The 21,295-nt window shown below is 36.8% G+C and overlaps 2 protein-coding genes across 2 annotated transcripts; both read right to left on the bottom strand.

The window, feature by feature from the left end:
* Window positions 1-2,048: 2,048 nt before the first annotated feature.
* On the bottom strand, window positions 2,049-2,594 carry LOC142632833 (uncharacterized). The gene has a single exon (XM_075807161.1). The coding sequence runs from the start codon at window positions 2,592-2,594 to the stop codon at window positions 2,049-2,051; it is 546 nt and encodes a 181-aa protein (XP_075663276.1).
* A 16,738-nt stretch (window positions 2,595-19,332) lies between these two features.
* LOC142630233 (transcription factor PRE3) lies at window positions 19,333-20,768 on the bottom strand. The gene is made up of 2 exons (XM_075804211.1): window positions 20,396-20,768; window positions 19,333-19,669 (listed from the first exon to the last, which is right to left on the bottom strand). The coding sequence occupies exons 1-2, from the start codon at window positions 20,519-20,521 to the stop codon at window positions 19,520-19,522; spliced, it is 276 nt and encodes a 91-aa protein (XP_075660326.1). The 5' UTR covers window positions 20,522-20,768; the 3' UTR covers window positions 19,333-19,519.
* Window positions 20,769-21,295: the final 527 nt, after the last annotated feature.

The raw sequence follows: 21,295 nt of genomic DNA, 5'->3' as shown, positions 1-21,295 counted from the left end.
GTCCACGAACTTGATGAACGAGTTCCATCCTTTTAGGATGCTCCGTCCGGCTTATGGATACGTTAATAAGTTTCATCCTTCTTAGGATGATCTGTCCAGTTTATGGACGTGTTAAATAAGTTTCATCCTTCTTAGGATGATCCGTCCAGTTTATGGACTAAATAAATTTCATCCGTCATAGGATCCGTCCAGTATATGGACTTTATAAATAAATTTCATCCTTCATAGGATGATCGGTCTAGTTTATGGACTTTGTAAATAAATTTCATCCTTCATAGATGATCCGTCCAGTTTATGGACTAAATAAATTTCATCCTTCATAGGATTAGTCCAATTTGTGGACTATAAATAAATTTCATCCTTCATAGGATGATCCGTCCAGTATATGGACTTTGTAAATAAATTTCATCCTTCATAGGATCCGTCCAATTTATGGACTTTGTAAAATAGGGTTGGAAAAACACAATATGTCCTGAATAAACTCCTCTTATTGTGATGAATAAAATCTTGTCCATGAAAAAAAAAACCCCATTTAGGCTCTAAAAGTACTGTAGATGATAACAAAAAATTTATAAACTAGAAAAATAAACTAGAGATGAGGAGTGTCATCGCCTGCGCCCTTATCTACTAGTAGTATTTCTTCAAGTGTTCCGCGTTCCAGGGTGTTGTAGCCTTTTTCCATCCTGTGTCTCGAGATAGTAGGTGCCTTTCCAATTCCATGATGTGATTCTATATAGTCCCTCCCAATTGGGTCCTAACTTCCCATTAGAGGGGTCTTTGGTTGCGCCCGTCACTTTCCTCAAGACGAGGTCTCCTTTCTGGAAGTCCCTGTGATTTACCTTGGAGTTGTAGTGCCTGGCCATGAGGTTTTGGTATCGCGCCAACCTTTGTTCAGCCATCACTCTGACCTCATCTATCATGTCGAGCTATAGGCGCATCACCTCATCATTTTTCTCTTCGTTGTGGTTTGCTACTCAGTAGCTTGTAAGACCTACCTCAGCTAGAATGACCACCTTGCTGCCATACGTAAGTCGAAATGGTGTTTCTCCTGTAGGTGTCCTTGCCATCGTCTTGTACGCCCATAGTACGCTTGGCAACTCTTCTGGCTAGATACCTTTTTCCCCTGGAACTGAGTCTTGATGATTTTCAGTAGGGGACGGTTCGTGACCTCAACCTGTCCATTGGCCTGAGGGTGCGTGGGTGAGGAATAGTGGTTCTTGATCCCAGCTGCGAGCAAAAATTCCTGAATGTGTCGTTATTAAACTGCTTCCCGTTGTCTAATACCAGGACTTTAGGTATTCCGTACCTACAAACGATGTTCTTCCATACAAAACTGCATACATTCTTTTCCGTGATAGTAGCTAAGGCTTCGGCCTCTACCCATTTGGTGAAGTAGTCAATGCCGACCAAAAGGAATTTCAGCTACCTGACTGTTGTAGGAATGGTCTCATGATATCGAGTCCCTATTAAGCAAAAGGCCATGGGGTCGTTATTAGGGTGAGGTCCTCTGTCGGCTGTCTTATGAGATTTCCAAACCTCTGATACTTGTCACATTTCCTGACGTACGCTTGGGCATCCTTCTGCATGGTGGGCCAATAATATCCGGCCCTGATCAGCTTATGAATTAAGGATTGCAATCCCGAGTGATTCCCACAAACACCTTCATGGACTTCTCTCATGACATAGTCCGCTTCCTCGGGGACAAAGCACCTCAGATAGGGGCGGGAGAAGCCCCTTTTGTATAGGACATCTTCGATAAGTACGAACCGTGCAATGTAAACTCTTAACTTCCTCGCAACTTCCTTATTATCAAGCAATACACCGTCCTTTAGGTAGGAGATAATTGGTGTCGTCCAATTGCCCTAGATACTTATCTCCTGCACACTGATTGTATTTATTACTAGTGAGTTCTGGACAAAGAAGAGTACCTAACTGGGGAAAGACATATCATTGGCTAATGCCGTCTTAGAGAGGCGGTCGGCTTGATCATTCTCTTCCTTTGGGATTTAAACGAATTTGGCATTGAGGTATTGCATCCGATTCTTCACCTATTCGAGGTACTCCTTCATCCGCTTTCCCCTACACTCGTAACCGCCATTAATTTGGCTTGTGACTACCTGGGAGTCGCAATGAACTATCGCACTTGAGGCCCCTGCTGCTCGCGCGAGATCTAGTCTCGCTATCAGAGCTTCGTATTTGGTCTCATTATTTGTTATCAAGATGTCTAGATGAACCATCCAATCAACTTCATCCCCTTCTGGGCTACGAAGCACTATTCCAACTCCTCCCGCATGTTTGTTTGCTGATCGGTCCGTATGGATCCTCCACTGGGAATTCCCTTCCGTCCCTTGCTTTTCGTGCGTGAACTCAGCAACGAAGTTGGCTAAAACCTGCCCTTTTATGGTCGTACGCGGATGATATCGTATGTCAAACTCACTCATCTCGATCACCCATAGCGCCATCTGGCCAACCGCCTCTGGACTACTAATTGCTCTCCTCAAGCGTTTTTCTATCAAGACAACTATAGTGTAGGCTTGAAAGTATGGCTTGAGCTTGCGTGCTGTAGTTACCAACGCAAAGACAAGTTTCTCCATAGGAGGTATCTCCCTTTGACCCCTCGAAAGGCTTGGCTTATGAAGTATACAGGTCTCTAGGCTCCGTCCTCTTCCTTAACTAAAGCTGCGCTGACGGCAGTTGGGGAGATGGCTAAGTAAAGGAAGAGCTCTTCTCTTGGTCTGGGTGGGCTTAGCAAAGATGGGGAAGACAAGTATGCCTTAAGATCTTTGAATGCTCGTTAGCATTTGATTGTCCATTCAAAGGCCCTTTTTAATGTGCGGAAGAAGGGAAGACATTTATCTGTCGCCCTCAAAACAAATATGTTCATTGTAGCAATCTTTCCGTTTAAACTCTGCATTTCCTAGGTGGGTTTTGGTGGAGCTAACTCCATGATAGCATGTACCTTGTTCGGGTTGGCTTCAATACTCCTTTAGGATACCATGAACCCCAAGAACTTCTCTATCGTCACCCCGAAGGTGCATTTGCTCGGATTCAACTTTATGTTATATTGCCTGAGTGTCTTGAAAGTCTCTTTTAGGTCATCAAGGTGGTCGTCCTCCCTTATGCTTTTAACCAACATGTCGTCTATGTACACCTCAATGTTACTTCCAATCTTGTGGGCAAACATCTTGTTCATAAGCCTTTGGTACGTTGCGTCGGCATTTTTGAGGCTAAACAACATCACCTTATAGTAGAAGAGACCCTGGCTTGTGACGAAAAAAGTCTTCTCCTGGTTGGTTTCGTCGAGGTTGATTTGGTTGTATCTAGAGAATACATCCATGAAGCTCAACAGTTGGTGTCTTGCTGTTGAATCCACCAAGATATCGACCCTTGGGAGTGCGTAGCTATCCTTGGGGCACGCCCTATTTAGATCTGTGAAATCCATGCACATCCTCCACCTTCCGTTGGCTTTCTCGACCATCACCACGTTGGCCAGCCAGTCAAGGTAGTACATTTCCCCTATAAATTTTGCCTCTTATAGCTTACGAACTTCTTTTGTGATAGCCTAGTCCTGTTCTTGACCGAACAGTCGTTTCTCCTAGCGAGGAGGAGAGAAATAGGGCAATACGTTTAGTTTATGGACAATAACTGAGGGGTTGATTCCAGGCATGTCTTCATGGCTCCAAGCGAAGACGTTCTAGTTCTCTCTTAGGAATGATATTAGGGCCTGATGGACTGATAGGTTTGCAAGAGAACCTATTTTTGTTGTACGCTCAGGCTTAGAGTAGCCAAGGAGCACCTCTTCTATCCTTTCTACTAGCTCCGCCACCGTCTGTTGTTCCTCGATGCACATTACTGGTAAATGATCCTCTATCTTTAGCATGGCGATATAACACTCACGCGTAGCAACCTGATCTCCCTGTACTTCTCCTACCCCGTATTCGGTAAGGAACTTAATCATTAGGTGGTAAGTGGATGTCACATCCTTCCATGAATTGAGGGTAGGGCGTCCCAGAATGGCATTATAAGTAGACGAACAGTCAGCTGGGGGTAGTCGCCAACTGTGACGGGCAAGGTGACCGCGCCTAACGGGTACACTTTCGTTCCTCCAAACCCAACGAGTGGTGCGTTGGTTAGGATCAACCGTTCCCTCCCAATCCTCATCTGATTGAATGCGAGGCAGTAGAGTATATCGGTGGAGCTACCGTTGTCTACCAAGATCCGGTGTGTATTGTAGTCGCCGATCCGTATACTTACAACTAGTGCATCATCATACGGATGATGTAGATGTCAAGCGTCCTTCTCCAAGAATCTGATTACAGGGTTGTCAATGTGCGCCATCTTCGGGACCAATCCTGTCATCTGGACGTTCTGAACCATTCGGAGGTAGGTCTTGCGCGCCTTCCTAGTGAACAAGAAGTTACTATGCCCTTTACAATCACCCTTATATCCCCGATGGGTGGTTTGGCGCGCTCGTTTTCCTTCAGTGCTCTTGCGGCTGGTCCGTCTTATCTTTGCTTACGAACCTCTGAAATTTCCCTTGCCTGATTAGGGCTTCTATCTGCTGCTTCAAATTGTAGCATTCGGAAGTATCGTGGCCATGGTCGCAATGGAAGCGACAGTACTTGTCTCTGGACCTTTTGTTGGGATCACCTTTCAACTTGCCAAAAAATGTCAATGATCCTTCGTCCATTATCTGCATTAGTACCTAGTCGATCGGAACCTTCAACGGAGTGAAATTTGCGAACCTTGCCGCGGGGGTCTTAGAGCGTCTATCTTCTCGCGCAAGTAGCATGTCTTCTGCAATCATGTATTTGGTAGCCCTGTAAAGCACATCCGACATGGTCCTTGGATCGTTCTTGTATAAAGAAAACAAAAACTTACCTTTCCATAGTCCATTGGTGAATGCTACCATGAGTATCTTGTCGTCGGCTTCATCAATCGAGAGTGCCTCCTTGTTAAAACTGGTGATGTAAGACCTTAGCGTCTCATCCTCTCGTTGCTTGATGTTCATCAGGCATGCGGTTGACTTCTTATCTTCGTGTCTCCCAATAAAGTGTGAGGTAAACTGGGTGCTCAATTCCTTGAAGGTACTGATGGAGTTTGGCGTTAGCCTGCTAAACCATACCCCCGCAGGACCATTTAGTGTAATGGGAAAAGCCCTGCACATGATTTTGTCCGCTACGCCCTGCAGATGCATAAGGGTCTTGAACGTCTTCAAATGGTCTAACGGGTCCTTTGACTTGTTGTGGGCCTCTATCTGCGGCATACGAAACTTCGGCGGTAGAGGGAACGAAGTAATAGGTGCGGTAAAGGGTGAATCTGTCCGGTGCACAAGTTCGTCGAGATCACTTGACACCCGTCCTTTGAGGGCGTTCATCATCAAGTCCATTTGCTTCCTCATCATCTGCATATCTGCGACCAGGTTCGGTGGGGCGATATCCGTGGTTGTCGGTCTACTCATGACATTACTGCCTTCTGGCCCTTCTCGATTCTGTTTGGTGTCGTTGCGCTGAAAGTTGTTGCCTTCTTGCTCCCCCTCTTAGTCTTGGGGCTCGACGTCCCTTTGGCGTAGTTGCTCTTCCAAGTCATGGTTTTGCTTGGTAAGGCGTTCAACCGTTGCTGCGAGTGTCTGAATCTGTCTTTCAAGGACTACAGTACATGGTTCGTCTCCTTGGTTGTTGGTGTTGGTTGCCATCAAGCGAGTAAGCACCATGCAACCTTTTTGCCCAGGAAGCAATAGCACAGCTTACCTACTGTTTCCCATAGATGGAGCCAACTAATGATGCTAAAAATCGTCAGTAAGTTGCACAGTCCTTACTTGCTAGAAACAACACTTACACAACACCAAAACAAGAAAAAGACCTCAAGAGAGTACCAATGTGGTACTGGCTTAATACCCTCCGAAGGTTAAGTCAGAGAAATTGTCACAACTCTAGAGTGCCAGAGCTAGAATGAATTATGCGTACCTTGTTTTCTGAAAGTTTTGGCCTCTTTATAGTAGTGGGGAACCGACCTTGGTGCCTTGGGCAAGATGAATATTTCCTTGTAGAGAAGATCCTTATAAATGCGCGTAATTTAAGGAACCCTTTCCATATAGGGGTTCTATTGACTAGTATTATTCGTGGAGCACAAGTTATTGTTATTTGAAATTTCCTTAGGGGCCAAGTAGGCCATGTTATTGCCACATGGCTTATTTGCCACCGTTGCCCTCAGCATCCATCTGGAGCATATCCGTCCACTGCAGGCGACTCGTCTTCTTTAGATCATTTGTCCATCTTCAAGGAGTTTTGTTGCTTTATCTTTTTATCCGTCATCCTAGAGAACCTACCTATAGGTCTTTGTAAATTCTAGCTGTCTACTTTAAATTTCACCCTCTTCAACTTTAAAAAAAAAAAAAAACTTTCTTCTCATATTGTTTCTATAAATTTTGCATTATTCTCTCTTACATTCTCTCTTTAAAAATTGGTTATTATCTCTCTCTTGAGTTTTTATTCTTTCTTGCAACTCTACTTTGTATTGATGAATAATTGTGATTTTTAAAACTCTTTTTTGAGTTCATATGTTTTGGTATTGTATTTTTTAGTTCCCCATTACAAGTAGTATCTCTCTCTCTCTCTCTCTCTCAATTTCGGTTTGATTTTTGTTTGAGTTAATACTTGATTATTTTAGAAGTAAGAATTTGAGTTTATATCAAAATACAATCTTGACTATGCTAATTACAAATCAACATTGGGTCTATTTCAGTCTATTTTGGTCCACTTTATCTATTCGGTTTAGTTCATTCTACTTTAGTCCACTTCGGTCCAATTCGGTTTACCTTTGTCCACTTTAGTTCAATTAGGTCCATTCGGTCAATTCAGTCCAATTTGGTCAATTGGTTCCATTTGGTTCACTTTAGTTCATTCGGTCCAATTCGGTTAATTCGGTCCATTCAGTCTACTTTGGTCTATTTGATCCACTTAGATTTACTCAGTCCAATTTGGCCTATTCGGTCCACTGCGGTCCATTTGGTCTATTTCAAATCACTTCGGTCCAATTCGGTGTACATACTAAAGAATGAGAAAATACAAATTTGAGTTTAGAGCACTATCAATTATTTGAGTAATATCAATTGTATTTATATGATAAGTTTTGGTTATCATAATAATCTCTTTAAGAGAATGAAAATTTGAATAATAATTTTGATAATTAAAAATTTTAATTGTACCAAAATAAACTAGGAAAATATAATGCTTAATAACAATAGTTAGAAGAATTTGGACCATTTCAAAAAAGAATAATATAATTTCAATAAAATAATATATTTGTAAAAATAGTGATGGAAATTAATTTTTGAAATTGTTTAATTTTTAGGGGGTACAAACTATGTAGAATAAAATTTAGAGAATAAACTATACATGTAGGGTCACAATTTGCACCTAAACCCAACAGTTGGAAGGGGATAGACCCAAAAAGCCTAAAACAATAAAATTTGTAGAGAGTGGGCTTGAAATCTAGGTTCTAGTGATGTTGGATAACAAAAATGATGGGCTAGATTACCATGTCACATACAATGAACTGTTTATGTAACAGAATTTCTCCTAGACACAAGTCAAGGATAATTTTTATTATCTTTCCCTCTTCCAAAGATAGATTACAATTATGGATGGTGGTGTGTACAATATTTTTCTCTCTCTCTTCTCCGATCCCCTTCCTGAATGCCTTTCTTTTCCTTTTATATCATCCTCCTTCTTCTCCCCCTTTTCCACGTATGGATCAAATCACCGATCAAGACACTTGTCCCATCAATCCATTCCTGAAGTCTTCAGACAATAGCTGTAAGGCTGATCACCACTATCCAGAGTCAATTTCTCATTAATGCGGCCAGAGATTTAGGTACAGAGCATTCAATGCGGTAGTAGTAGTTTGCTTTAAGATATTTCCCATCCGTTCTTCCTCTCTGTGGCCTTGTGAAACATATCTTCATCCACAAGACCTTCTAGAATATCCTTCTAATCACCATGGCGTACCATATGACCTTCACTTCACTTAGCCGAGGAGACACCCCTCCTCGGACTATTATCACTAGCTTCTCTCGCAACAGTTTGCTCGTGGGCCTTTAAGTTTGATATCGTTATTACTACTAAATCCTCCTTGGACAATTAAATACCCTTGGATCAAGCCTAAGGCCCAAGAACATGCCCTAGACCTTTTGTCTTCACAATACATATTCAATAGAAATTTGTTATGAGTTTTGATTATTATAATAATCTTTTTTAAGAGAATGAAGAATTTGAATAATTTATTTAAATAAAAATTATATGTGTGTGTGTGTGTGTGTGTGTGTATTGCTTGAAGATATAATCAACCTCATGCAATTCATTTTAAAATAATGACTTTAAAACAAATAAGTAACTGCCCTAAAGATTAGATTTGTATACTCATAGCCTTTATGTTTATAAAAATTTCACTTAAATTTAGCTGGACCGAAATGAAATGAAATGCTACGTGAGGCTCAACAAAAGTGTAGTAATAATAAATATTTTGCTTAAGATTTTTTTTAAGTCTTAAGATTTTAGATATTATGAGTTTGAGATTTACATATTTTTTTTTAATAAATTTAGGTTTAGAATAGGTGCAACCCAAACATGTTTTTTTTTTTTTTTTTTTTCCTATATGTAAGTACACAAAAATAAACCAAATTGGATTAAAATGGACTGAGTGGACACAAATGGACCAAATAGAACAAAGTAGACCAAATGGAAACAAGGTGGACCAAATAGAATCGAAGTGGACTGAATAGGACTGAAGTGGACCAGATTGGAATGAATGGACAAATTATGACCAAAGTGGTCGTAATGGACTGAATAGGAATAAATAGGACCAAAATGGACAAAATATGACTGAAGTGGACCGAATAAAACCAATGTCGATTGAGTAGAATCAAAGTAGACAAAATGGACCAAATAAGCATGAAATGGACATAATAGGACCAATGTGGACTGAATGGACCGAATAGAACTTTTGAATATTTATCATTTTTATTTCATTTTTAGGGCTCATATTTCTAATTTCTAATGTCTATTTTGTTTGTATTTTTTAACTCAAAACTAAAAATTTTATCCCAAATGTTATAAATTTTATACTTTTCAGTTTTCAACCCAAAATTAAGAAGGAAAAAAGAAGAAGGAATTTTTGTGCTAAACTTGAAAAGGCAACCTACAAAATTAATCAATATAATGCCCAATTAGTCCATAATGGACCGAAAGGGACCAAAATTGACCAAGTGGGCCAAATCACTCCGAAGTAAACTTAGTTGGACCGAATGAGATTGAAGTAAACCTAATTGGACTGAATAGATACTGTATGATTTTTAGGAAGAAAAAATTAATTTCAACAAATTTTAGAGAAAAAATTATACATTATATTACGATTACAAAATAAGTATTTATTTCCACATGATTTATAGTATATATATAAAAGTAGAAACCTCATGTTGGAGAGTATGAGATTGTGTCAAGTGGTGCATTTCTTGATATTCTCTTTATTTAGGCTTTTACTTCAACAACATTTGCATTTATATTAAAGTATTAATTCATTGAATTAGGCAATAGAGTATATGTATATATATTAGTTACCTATAGTTGTGCATTAATTGTTTATATTAAATGAATTTATATTATTATTTTTACAAACTCTATATGAGAAATAATTTTTAGTTGGAACAGTAATAATCAATTTAAATTATGACATTCTTACCCATGTTTAGTTTCTTTGATAACAATTAAAATGAAATATTTGTAAATTCACTAAAATTAATCTTAACCTTTTAAATTTACTAACCCCTTTCAGTGATATGTAATATATATGTGTGTGTGTGTGTGTGCATTTTTACTAATAGAATACTAACATTTTAGCATTTATTCTATTAATTATTTTAATCATAATGAAATTTTAATATCATTTTTCTAAGATTTATATAAGAAGCAATTCTTTTTAAATTTTTTTATGTGAGAAAGAATTTATTTGAAATATGGTATTCTTACTCAAAATTAGTTGTTTTTACAAAAATTGTAACACATAATCAAGAATGTAAAAAAAAAAAAAAACAATAATAATTGAAAGATATTTGCACTTTTTTTTTGTAGGCATGAAACATGCCTACCAATATTAGCCACTATATCATGCAATTTTAAATTTGTAAAGACACACACACACATATATATAGTATGATCAAATTACTACATTACTCTTAGTATTTTTCTGTTTTGTCTATAAAATAACCAAATATTGCAATTTTTTACAAGAAAAATTATTGAAATATTTTTTTAATACATCAATAGTTGGAGATGGGGATTTAAACCTTAGATATCTCTATTGGAAATATTATGAGGTGGGAACCAATTAAACTACAAGATTTTTGACAAAAATTATTGAAATATTGGAGAAAACTAATAATAAATTGCACCACATAACGTGCAGAATCTCAACTAGTTATACACAAGAACAAGGCACAAAAACATGACCCGAATTAGCACAGAAGTAAAGACTAGTTGTTGAAACCCCATTAGCAATCTTCTTGAAAATGCATACCATATAAAATTCTCACTGAAAAACAACTAACCCCCACATTATTCATCAAACAAAGTTTAGCTACAAAATTGGTTGTAGTCTAAGACTACAACCTTACTCAATATCTTTTTATTGGAGGTGATTTGAGAATTCTACCATTGGATTACATTTTTTTTTATATCTTCTATGCTTGCAAAATTTCTAGAAAATTAAAAATCAATAGCTATGCCATCAATAAATTGTTTAAATTGCTAGTTTTTGTAGTTTAAAATTATGAATAAAATATAAGCTTAGATCATATAGTATATAATATCCGATTAACATAAAATTTGACATTTGTATTAAGAGTGTAAAGAACATGCAATTCAACAGCTAGATTTTCAAAATATGTAGTAATAGTTATTTTATTGAGTAAGGTTGTAACCTTAGCTATAAACAATTTTGTAGTTAAACATTGTCCTTATACATCAATATTCACCCCTATGTTCTATTATACCTTGAAAAAAATTATAGGTTTACATTCTTCTAAGACTTAGACGTGAAAGAAAATTTCAAGAGCAATCTCAATAGAAACAAAAAGAAATGGCTAAACAAAATTTCTGATAATTGAGTGCTCATTATCCTTGATACCCAAATTAATAAAAGATAGTATCACACAGTTTTTGTTTTGCAATAATTACTTTTTCACAATTTTCATGATAGATTACACAATTGCTAAGTTGACATGTTATTATTAATTCACACATGTTTGTCTAATAAATATCAAAACTATTGACTTGACAGATTATTATTAATTCTTATAGCTCACTTGCCTAGGGATGGCAATTTATATCCGTGAGCGTTTGGGCAGCGCGTTTTGTGCTTCCCACATCCACTTTTTTTTTTTTTTTTTTTTTTTAAGTAGAGCCTGGTGCACTATTCATGGGACATGAACAGTGCACCAAGGCCAATGAACAGTTAAAAAAAAGTGAACAATAATTTATTATTATTTTTTTTATTGTTTTCAGCAAAATAAGCGGTATCCAAACAGACCTTCCGACCCACGGATACCCGGCCTGGTTCGATCCTAATGGGTCGGATTTTACCTGGCCCGATAAATTATTTGGTCGGGTATGGGTTTTAAAAAAAAACCCAAAGCGAGTCCGAGTTGGGTCCAGGTTTTATGCATACCTGGTCTAAACTTGACCCGTATACACATAATATTAAAAAAAAAAGTTTAAAACCCTAGTAGTATAAATACTCTCTTTTCCTTAGATTTCATTTTCTAACAACTAAACCAAACCCTCACTCTTAGCCACCCTCTCTCTCTCTCTCTCTCTCTCTCTCTCTCTTTCTCTCTCTCTCTCTCACCATCGATCACCCTCCCTCGCCCTCAAACGCTCCCCTCACAGTCACGGCCTCACTAGCTTTACAGCCCTACGGCCTCGTCTCGCCTCACACTCCACTCACGGCATCACTCCGCCTCGCCGCCCCTTACCTCTCTCACTCTTACTCTCATTTTCTCTTAGCCGCCCCTCACCCAGTCACCTTACTCTCATTCACTCACCAACCCATCCTCACCCTCACCCTCACTCTCATCACGTGGTGGTTGTTGTTTTTCACAGAGGAGCACGGGTATTATGGTGGTTGAAGTTTGTCATGGAGGAGCACGGGATTGTTAGATCAGAGCATAGGATTGTTAGATCGGAGAGAGATCAAATGATCGGAGGAAGGGATTGTATTTTCTGTTTATGATTTGTGTGTTTTTTTTTATGAGTGAAAAGTCTGTATTAACAAAGAAGAGCCAAAAAAGAAGAAGAAGCTGATTTGTGTTTTTATTTATGTTTGGGTTTGTGATTTGTGTTTTTTTTTAAAATTATTATTATTATTATTATTTTTTTATGAGTGAAGAGTCTATATTAACAAAGAAGATCAAAAGAAGAAGAAGAAGAAGAAGAAGCTAATTTGTGTTTATGTTTGGGTTTGAGATTTGTGTTTCTGAATCTGTGGTTGTGATTTCTCATTTCTGGATGTAAAATTGATTTTTTATTTTATTTTATTTTTTATGATTGGGTCATATTGGGCCACAGTTTTTGATTAGGCTCAAAAACGGTTGGACAGGTCTCACGGGGCCCATGGAGCCCAACGGGGCGGGTTTGGATTAAAAAAAAAAACCGTTTATTAAATGGACCGGGTTCGGGTTACGGGTAAAGACCCGCGGGTCGGGTTCGAATATCAAAAAATCTGGCCCGAACCTGACCCGTTGTCATTCCTACACTTGCCTACTCCAAATGCAACCTGTCATATTTTTGTTTAAGGGATCTCTGACTCCTACCTTAAACAATCAAGCCATCTCAATTACAGTCAATTGATAAGAGCCTTTGTATCTTTTAACCTTTTTGTTTGCATGATTCTTGCCTTGATAGTAGGCTATCGATCGAATCATTAAAAGTTGATTGATTGAAGTCAAAAAAAGGTTTCTTTGCAGAAAGTTGCATACAACTATTTTAAAGTGTCTTAAATAGCTAGTAAAATCTTGTAAACATTTTTTTTAGTATTAAAACTAACCAGGTTGTCTCCAAATGTGCATATTGAGTGAATAGTGAGAAATTCAAAAAAAAAAAAAAAATCGAAGAGGCAAGATTGTTACTCGTAGGATTTTTTACTTAGAGCATTCTCATAAGATGTTTCAAAAAAAATATCATTTTGACACACCAAACACCTATTAATTACCACTTCATTTTACAATATCTTATTTATCAGATGTTTTATCCTTCAATTCTATACATTAAAATAATATTTACTACACATTCAAATAATATATTAACTCCTCCCTATCATCATCATCATCAACAACGACACAACCACCACTGTCGCAACAACGGCCACCAACAACCACTACCGCAACAACGGCTACAGCCACCACCGGCACAAACCCACATCCACCAACGCCACCTTAAAAAAAAAAAAAAAAAAAGAACACAACCAGAGAAATCGGCACAAACCCACATCCACATCCACCACTGGCATAAACCCACATCCACCAAATCAAACAAACCCACATCCCACATCCCAAATCTACCAAATCAACTATAAAATTAATTACAATTTACACTAAAATCATAAATTGAATCAGACATACATCGAGACATTTTGAATCGGACGCCTCCGTCGCTGTCGCTGAGGGAAGTTTTCACTTTCGGCCACCATGTCCTTCACATTCAAGTTCCTCTTCGTTGCAAAGTGGGTCAGTGATCAGTGGCGAGCCTAGGAGGTCTTTGTCTCTCGGCGTGGCAAGATCGGCGATGGGGAGATCGGCGTGGCGAGATGGCGATGAGAAAAAACAAGATCGGCATGGCCAGAGAGAGAGAGAGATGTGTTGCAGACAGAGAGAGAGTGAGAGACATCTAATAGAGGGAGAGAGAAAAAACGAATTAAATCAGCCAAACAATGTTTGGCACTGATGTTTGTACTATCTCATATTTGAGACGGTACTGTACTATATCTCAAAAATTTGACACATTTATCACACTTCATGATGCTCTGTTTTTGGTGTTTTGGTGTTTTGGTGTGCCAAATGTCAAATATTTGACATTCGGCACATTTAACATACCTATGAGAGCATTCTCATCAGATGTTTCAAAAAAAAAAATGCAATTTTGACACACCAAACACCTACTTTATCATTTTACCACATCATTTTACAATATCTCATTTATCAGGTGTTTTATCCTTCAATTCTATACATTAAAATAATATTTACTACACATTAAAATAATATATTAACTCTCCCAAATTATCATCATCATCATCAACAACAACAACAACAACAACAACAACCACCACCACTGCCGCAACAACAGCCACCGACAACCACTGTCGCAACAACGGCCACAATCACCACCGGCACAAACCCACATCCACCAACGCCACCTCAAAAAAAAAAAAAAAAAACACACAAACAGAGAAATTGGTACAAACCCACATCCACCACCGGCACAAACCCACATCAAACAAACTCACATCCCAAATCCACCAAATCAATTATAAAATTAATTACAACTTACACTAAAATCATAAATTGAATTAGACATACACACATTTTGAATCGGACGCCTTCGTCGCCGTCGGTGAGGGAAGTTTTCACTTCTGGCCACCGTGTCCTTCACACTGGAGTTCCTCTTCGTCGCAAAGTGGGTCAGTGATCAGTGGCGATGGTGAGATCGTGGATGGCGAGATCGGTGATGGCGAGATCAGCGATGAGAAAAAATGAGACCAACGTGGCGAGATCGGTGATGAGAAAAAACAAGATCGGTGATGGCGAGATCGGCAATGGGAAAAAATGAGATCGGCGTGGCGAGACGGTGACGAGATCATCGGCGTGGTGAGACGACGACGAGATCATCGGCGTGGCCAGACAGAGAGAGAGAGAGAGGGAGAGAGAGCTGTGTTGCAGATGAGAGGGAGAGAGGGCTGTGTTGTAGACGAGAGAGAGGAAAAAAAAAAAGGAATTAAATAAGCCAAACAACGTTTGACATATATCTCCGTACCGTCTCATATTTGAGACGGTATTGTGCATATGTGTTAAAATTTTTAGGATTTGGCACATCTCATGAAACTTATATTTTAGAGTTTGGTATGCCAAATGTGCCATATTTTGACATTTGGCATGCTTGATGAGAGTGCTCTGAGAGTGCTCTAGTAGTATCTTGAGGACAAATTTGCAATAACTCCCTCTTTAGCATCAATTTTAGTGAGAGTAAATATTGTGTAAGCACAATTAAATTTCATGCCTGTAAGCCTTTGCTCTTCAATTATTTTCTTCTTGTTTTATTGATCACCAGTTGTATTTCTCCAACATGCACTCGATATGTAATGGTTATCTCACTGATTGTGGGTTCCATACACAAAAGAAGATGCTTGAAAATTAAATTCCGAAAAGGAATTCATTCTATGAGCAGCCCAAGTCAGAATCTATTATAAAAAAAACACAGATTCCGATCAATTGGGTCCCCAAGCCCAATATTATCTTCTGAATTCTGATTGAATAGGCTTCCAGTTCCATCAAACATGGCTCTGGTTGATAGGGAAATGGCCCAGGTAATATTTGCCATTTGAGGAGAACATGTCAATTGGGCTCGTTGTGGAAGGAGTATAAAGTATTAACGATTAAGGATTTGTATTTGGAGGGCTGCAAATTTCGTTTATAATGCTTGATGGAATTCAAGCCGAGGTTAATTCCACTATAAGTGGGTTCACTTGTTTTCGGCCTAGTTTAAATTGATCTAGGACTCCTTGTTTTGGATGACTTGTCATTTGGTGGAGGTCTACTTAAATTGGATCTCTTTTCACGTGGTGAAGGAGACGTGTTCTCATATTAGTCTTGGAATTTTACTTGACTTTGGAGCCCAACATGAGATTGATTTGATTTAGCCGACCTTGAGAGACAGCCATGTGATTTAGAGTTATACTTGGAGTAGACTTTGTCTTTTTCTTGGATTAGTATGGTGCACATGCACACAAGGAAATTGCATTACAAATTCTATTGCTTGAAGGACTTGCATCTTTACTGACTCGAATACCCTATAAAAACGGCCATGTGATTTAGAGTTATACTTGGAGTAGACTCTGTCTTTTTCTTGGATTAGTATGGTGCGAAAAAAGAGTCCATTGTCTAATGGATAGGATAGAGGTCTTCTCAAACTTTAGTATAGGTTCAAATTCTATTGGACGCGACGGATTTCCATATATTTCTTTCCTACTAACTAGGTATTTTGAATGATTTGAACAAGAGACCCTTATACTTATTTATATATTTATTCTTAATAATAATTTTTTATTACTATAAAATTATTAATATAAAAAATATATAATAAAATAAAAGATTAGATTATAGAAATAATTATTTCTAAAAAATTAGAAAGTTATTTAAAGGAATTTCTTTATACCTGTTCCTGAAGTAGAAAGCGTTCCATTTGTTCTTGAATAGCGTCTTTCAAAAGGGCTTCTGCTTCCTCATTGAATATCTTGGTAGAAGATATGATTTCTTGGAACTGCGGTTTATTCGTTTTTAAATAAGTCCGTAACTCAACGAGAAATTTCTTTACCTGTCCAATTTCTGATGAATCAAGATAACCATTCATGCACACAAGGAAATTGCATTACAAATTCTATTGCTTGAAGGCCTTGCATCTTTACTGACTCGAATATCCTATAAAAACAGTGTGTTGTGGCAAATTTAGAGTCTTGCGTGTGTGACAAAAAGATGCTCTTCCTTGGTTTGGTTATTTGATATCTGTGGGTTGCAATTTGGAATAGTGAGAGAGATTTGTTGCCGTTTGGTTTTGGTTTAGCGGTTTGGTGATTTGCTCTCTCTTGGTGTGTTGCAACTTTTGGATTTGATTTGTGGCTCTCTTTTTGGTTTGTGCTCAATTCGCATTTGGTATTTGGTATTTGAATTTGTGCGAGAGAGCTATTTGGATGTATTTGAGATTTGGGCCTGTGAGAGTGCTTTTACACCAATTTGTATTATCCCGAATTTTTTATAGTGAAATTTTTTCATCGTCGCTTGTGGATATAGGCTATTGCTGAACTACGTAAATTTTGGTGTTTTGTGTCTATTTTCTTTTGGATTAATTTTCCTTGTTCTATTATTTCTTTGGAGATCTTTCACAAGCCTAAAATAATTTCACAATCAATCTCGATAATTTGAGCTTCTGCTATTTTACAACATTAACTTAGGGCAAAATTTATATATCCTGAGGCATTAAATTTTTTTTTTTTTATAAATAATCAAGTGAAACAGGACCATTTACTAAGTAATTAGCTTTTTAATTTAATTTAATAATAGTTAATACTTAATGGTAATAGTAGTATTAAGAATCCTAATATGAGAGTTTATTTAATAGCTAAAATTCAATTTATTGTATTTAAAAATTGTAAATACTAAATAGTATTAGTGTCATTTAAATTTAAATTTTTTTAATTATGTATAGTATTAAATAAATTTTTAAATTTGTAATATTTAATTCGAAGAAAAATGTGGATCCATTTATGTTTTAAAAAATCGATGATTTGGTTAATAACAAAAATGGTTGGGTATGGCATAGATCTAATTCACCTAATTTTGCCTCATTGCAATATTTTCATTTGCCTGTTTGGGTACTTTATCTATTAGTACTTCTTTTATTTGTGCATAGTTGGTTTATTATATTTTACAGCATTTCAAAGTTGGACAAAATTAATTGCTGAGTTTGGTAGTTCAATTCAAACCAGACTCACTCATCAAATCAAATTGAATTGCATATATAGTTATCTCACCATGACCCCTTGTCCTGCATTCAAAATTGATCACGTCAATTACTTTGTGAAGTCAATATAGTAGCATGGATCTACATACTTCGATCCAACAAATATGCAAAATCTAGTGATGGAACTCTCTCTTCACGAATGAATGGTTTCGATATCCAATGATTTCTTACATGCAAATTGCAAATTGTTAATGGAGTAAAATTGTAAAAAGTAAACTCTTATGCAGCTTTTATGGAGGGTTACCCATACTCTCAGCAAGAAGGAGAGTAGGGACTACCTAAAATATTTTCATTGTGACGTAGTTATGAAACTAGCTAGAGTTGTCACGAGTTTTGTTGCCAACTGTTACTTTTCAATGTTTTTAACGAAAATATTTATGTTCAAATCTCACCACCCCTGATTACAGAAGTATCTCAAAATTAAAAAAGAAAAAAAAGAAAAAGAAAAAGAAACTAGCTAGAGTTTTAGCTTTGTAGTAATTGAACAATAATAAAAGGGCTTAGAGTGCACATTAAATATATCTTGGTCAAATCCAAGTACATATATGCCTTCTTTAAGTGATGGTAAGGTACAACAACTTTTACTACCTTTAAGCTATATATAAGATTATATAGTATGCATTTGAAAACCGCTTATTTTGTTGAAAACTGAAAACTGAAAACAATGAATAAAAATAATTTTTGGTTACTGTTCATACTCACAAAACACTGTTCATTTGCCTTGATGCACTGTTCATGTCCCATGAACAGTACATCAGGCGCTAGAAAAAGAAAAAAAGAAAAAAAAGAAGAAGCCAAACGTAGACACATCTATCCAAAACGCAAACCAAACAGACACATAATCACTTGTAGTGGTGTCAATTGTAAGATGTGGCAATGAAATTCTTAAGTATTAGTGAGTGTGATACGCGTGGTTTAATAACTTAGTAACTACACCATTTTGTAATTTTTTGAAAGTAACATTTGTAACATTTCAATAATTTCTTATACATTCTTTATTAAGGAAAACTTGAAAGTTTATAACAGAAAAGTCATTTTTTATTTTTGGGACCTTATACAACTTGGAGATATTCTTTTAGTTACCGTTCGGTCAAGTAATCATTGTCATCTAATTATTATATCTTCATCTAACCCAAAGTCGTTAAAAATAGGGTTTACATTGATTAAATCTAATCAGAGAGACCAACAATGTAAAAGCTTCATCTAAGGTTTAGTTCACATTAATGGTACCTCTTGTGAGAACAGTTGGAATCTCACAAGTTGGTATTGGTTCGTATATCCATGAGTAGGTGTGTAACTTACCAATAAAAAAATATAAAAAGTTTCATATTCTATTGTTTTTACTTTTTAATTTTAATCAATGGTGTAAATTACGCTACATGCGAATAATTTCATTAACGTAGGCTTTCAATTTGCTTGCATAAGTAAATCCGTCAATGACAATTAACTTACTAAATCAGCAAAATGAGAAACTTAATTTGTGAAAGCTGGGAAGACCCTTTATTATATTTTTGAACATAGCTTTGCGATTGCGAAAAAAAGATTAATAGTTCAACTGCTACATTCTAGTGATCTTGTAACGAAACCTAGAAAGAGGAGTACAAAAGCAGAAGGATACGTAGCTAGCATAAGTGAACTGCTAATTTAGCCTTAAATTTTTTTTCCTTAATTAGCTAGCTTTACTGCATAAGTAAACTCCTAATTATAGCAGCTTGGGCAGTGTCTGTAGTAGCCAACAGCCCAGACAGTCGCTCACTTAGATCATCAACCTCCCTATGCAAGTTTCTAATATAGTTGCACGTCTCCTGTAACACATTGGCAGCTGAAACCTGCACATAGTCATAAATGCATGCTGAATTAGTTAATACACTCACACTCACACACTCCATGAACAAAAAAACAAAGAAGCAAGTACACTCATTATACATTCAATTCAATTCAATCAATTTAATTTAGCCATAAATAAAGTAATAAACACTTCCAAGCATAGCCAAAAAAAAAAAAAAAAAACTATGGTTGCATACATCTAGCTAGTAGCAAGTGTGGCAAGTGGCAACTAAAATGAAGAAAAACTTAGAGGTAATTAAAAATCTCTCATTTTGTGGACCAATGACTTCTATGTCAAGTAATAATTTTAAAGTTACATATAAGTATGTTTCATTAGTCAAAAGTCTTATAGGTTCAATTAATGATTGTTTAATCTCTTTCATATAGAAAATATGACATAACTAGTCAAGAGTCTCGAAACTCAATGATATTGTCTGATGTCTCTCGTTAAGAGAATTTTGGATTCAAGTTTTTCCTCTCCAGTTTTTGTAAGGAAGGTAAAAAAAATGTTCTACCGAAAATTATTCCATATTTATTTTTTGTGAGAGTAATTAAGTGTTAGGTATTAGTAAATATTAGAGGTGAATTTAAGGGCTCAAAAGGAGACTGAAGAATTAACCCATATCGAGGGAAACTGATAAAAAAGCAAAAAATGCATTGTGACATGACATGTATAACCAATAGAATAGGCAAGTAAAGAAAACGAAAACAATGAATTAATACAATACCTTGTCAGAGCGTCTATCACGAATCTCAGGAAGAAGCTGTTGCAACTTGGAAACAAGATCGTTGATCTGATCATCAGTGATCCTTGAACCACCAGGTTGCCTCGACCTTGACCTTCTGCTAGACATGTTTATTATGGTAATGAGAGAGAGAGAGATGAGAAGCGAGAAGTGTAGGAGACAAATGAGAAGGAGATTTGTATGTCAGAGAGAAACAAACAACTTTCAAGAGAGAAATGGTGATAGAAACAGTGTCGGAGACAATGAAGTTATGGACAAAAAGATAGTGGTAGCTTTGAAATTAGATGATGAATTGTAGAAAGAGAATGAATGAATTGCTCAAGAACACAAGTAGTGGGTGTTGGGATGGGGAATACAGAAGACAATTGCATGGAAGAAAGAAGTGGTCTAGGCCTCTATTTAAATAGGGGTTTTGATTAGAGAGAGAGAGAGATAGACCCGCTTTGAGTTTGAGATCAAACCGAACTTTGGGAAAACACACAGGGAGGACAGTATGGCGTATCTCTAGAAAACTTTGATGATTCTCTCTCTCTCTCTCTCTGTTTTTGTGTGATGTGTGTGTCAGTCTCTACACACAATATTATGTTTAATTTATTGCTATACTTTCTTCTAATAATAACAATGTTAAATTGCTTTTCATGTAATTCTTCTAAGAATTAATAAGCTTTTTTTTTGTTAATTAAACTATATATTATGTATTCGATTGGAATAAAATTAAAATATATTATACAAGAACAACCTCACCAGTATCTTCACTCTCCACTCGCAAAGCTATTATGCCTTCAAGGAACAGCCAAATTGCTCATTGTTATGGGAGGAGTTGTTTTCGGTTTTTTTGACTGGTCAACCCTAACACAACACCCCATGTTCCACCCCTTAACT

Source organism: Castanea sativa, chromosome 4 (genome assembly GCF_040712315.1).
Source record: "Castanea sativa cultivar Marrone di Chiusa Pesio chromosome 4, ASM4071231v1".
Lineage (NCBI taxonomy): Eukaryota > Viridiplantae > Streptophyta > Magnoliopsida > Fagales > Fagaceae > Castanea > Castanea sativa.
This window is presented reverse-complemented; position numbering and strand designations above follow the sequence as displayed.

Excerpts from the sequence above, each read along its gene's own strand:
- LOC142632833 (XM_075807161.1), bottom strand. The coding sequence starts at position 2,594 with ATGGAGAAACTTGTCTTTGCGTTGGTAACTACAGCACGCAAGCTCAAG.
- LOC142630233 (XM_075804211.1), bottom strand. The coding sequence starts at position 20,521 with ATGTCTAGCAGAAGGTCAAGGTCGAGGCAACCTGGTGGTTCAAGGATC. Across the intron at positions 19,670-20,395 it reads GTGATAGACGCTCTGACAAG|GTTTCAGCTGCCAATGTGTT; the intron begins GTATTGTATTAA and ends GACTATGTGCAG.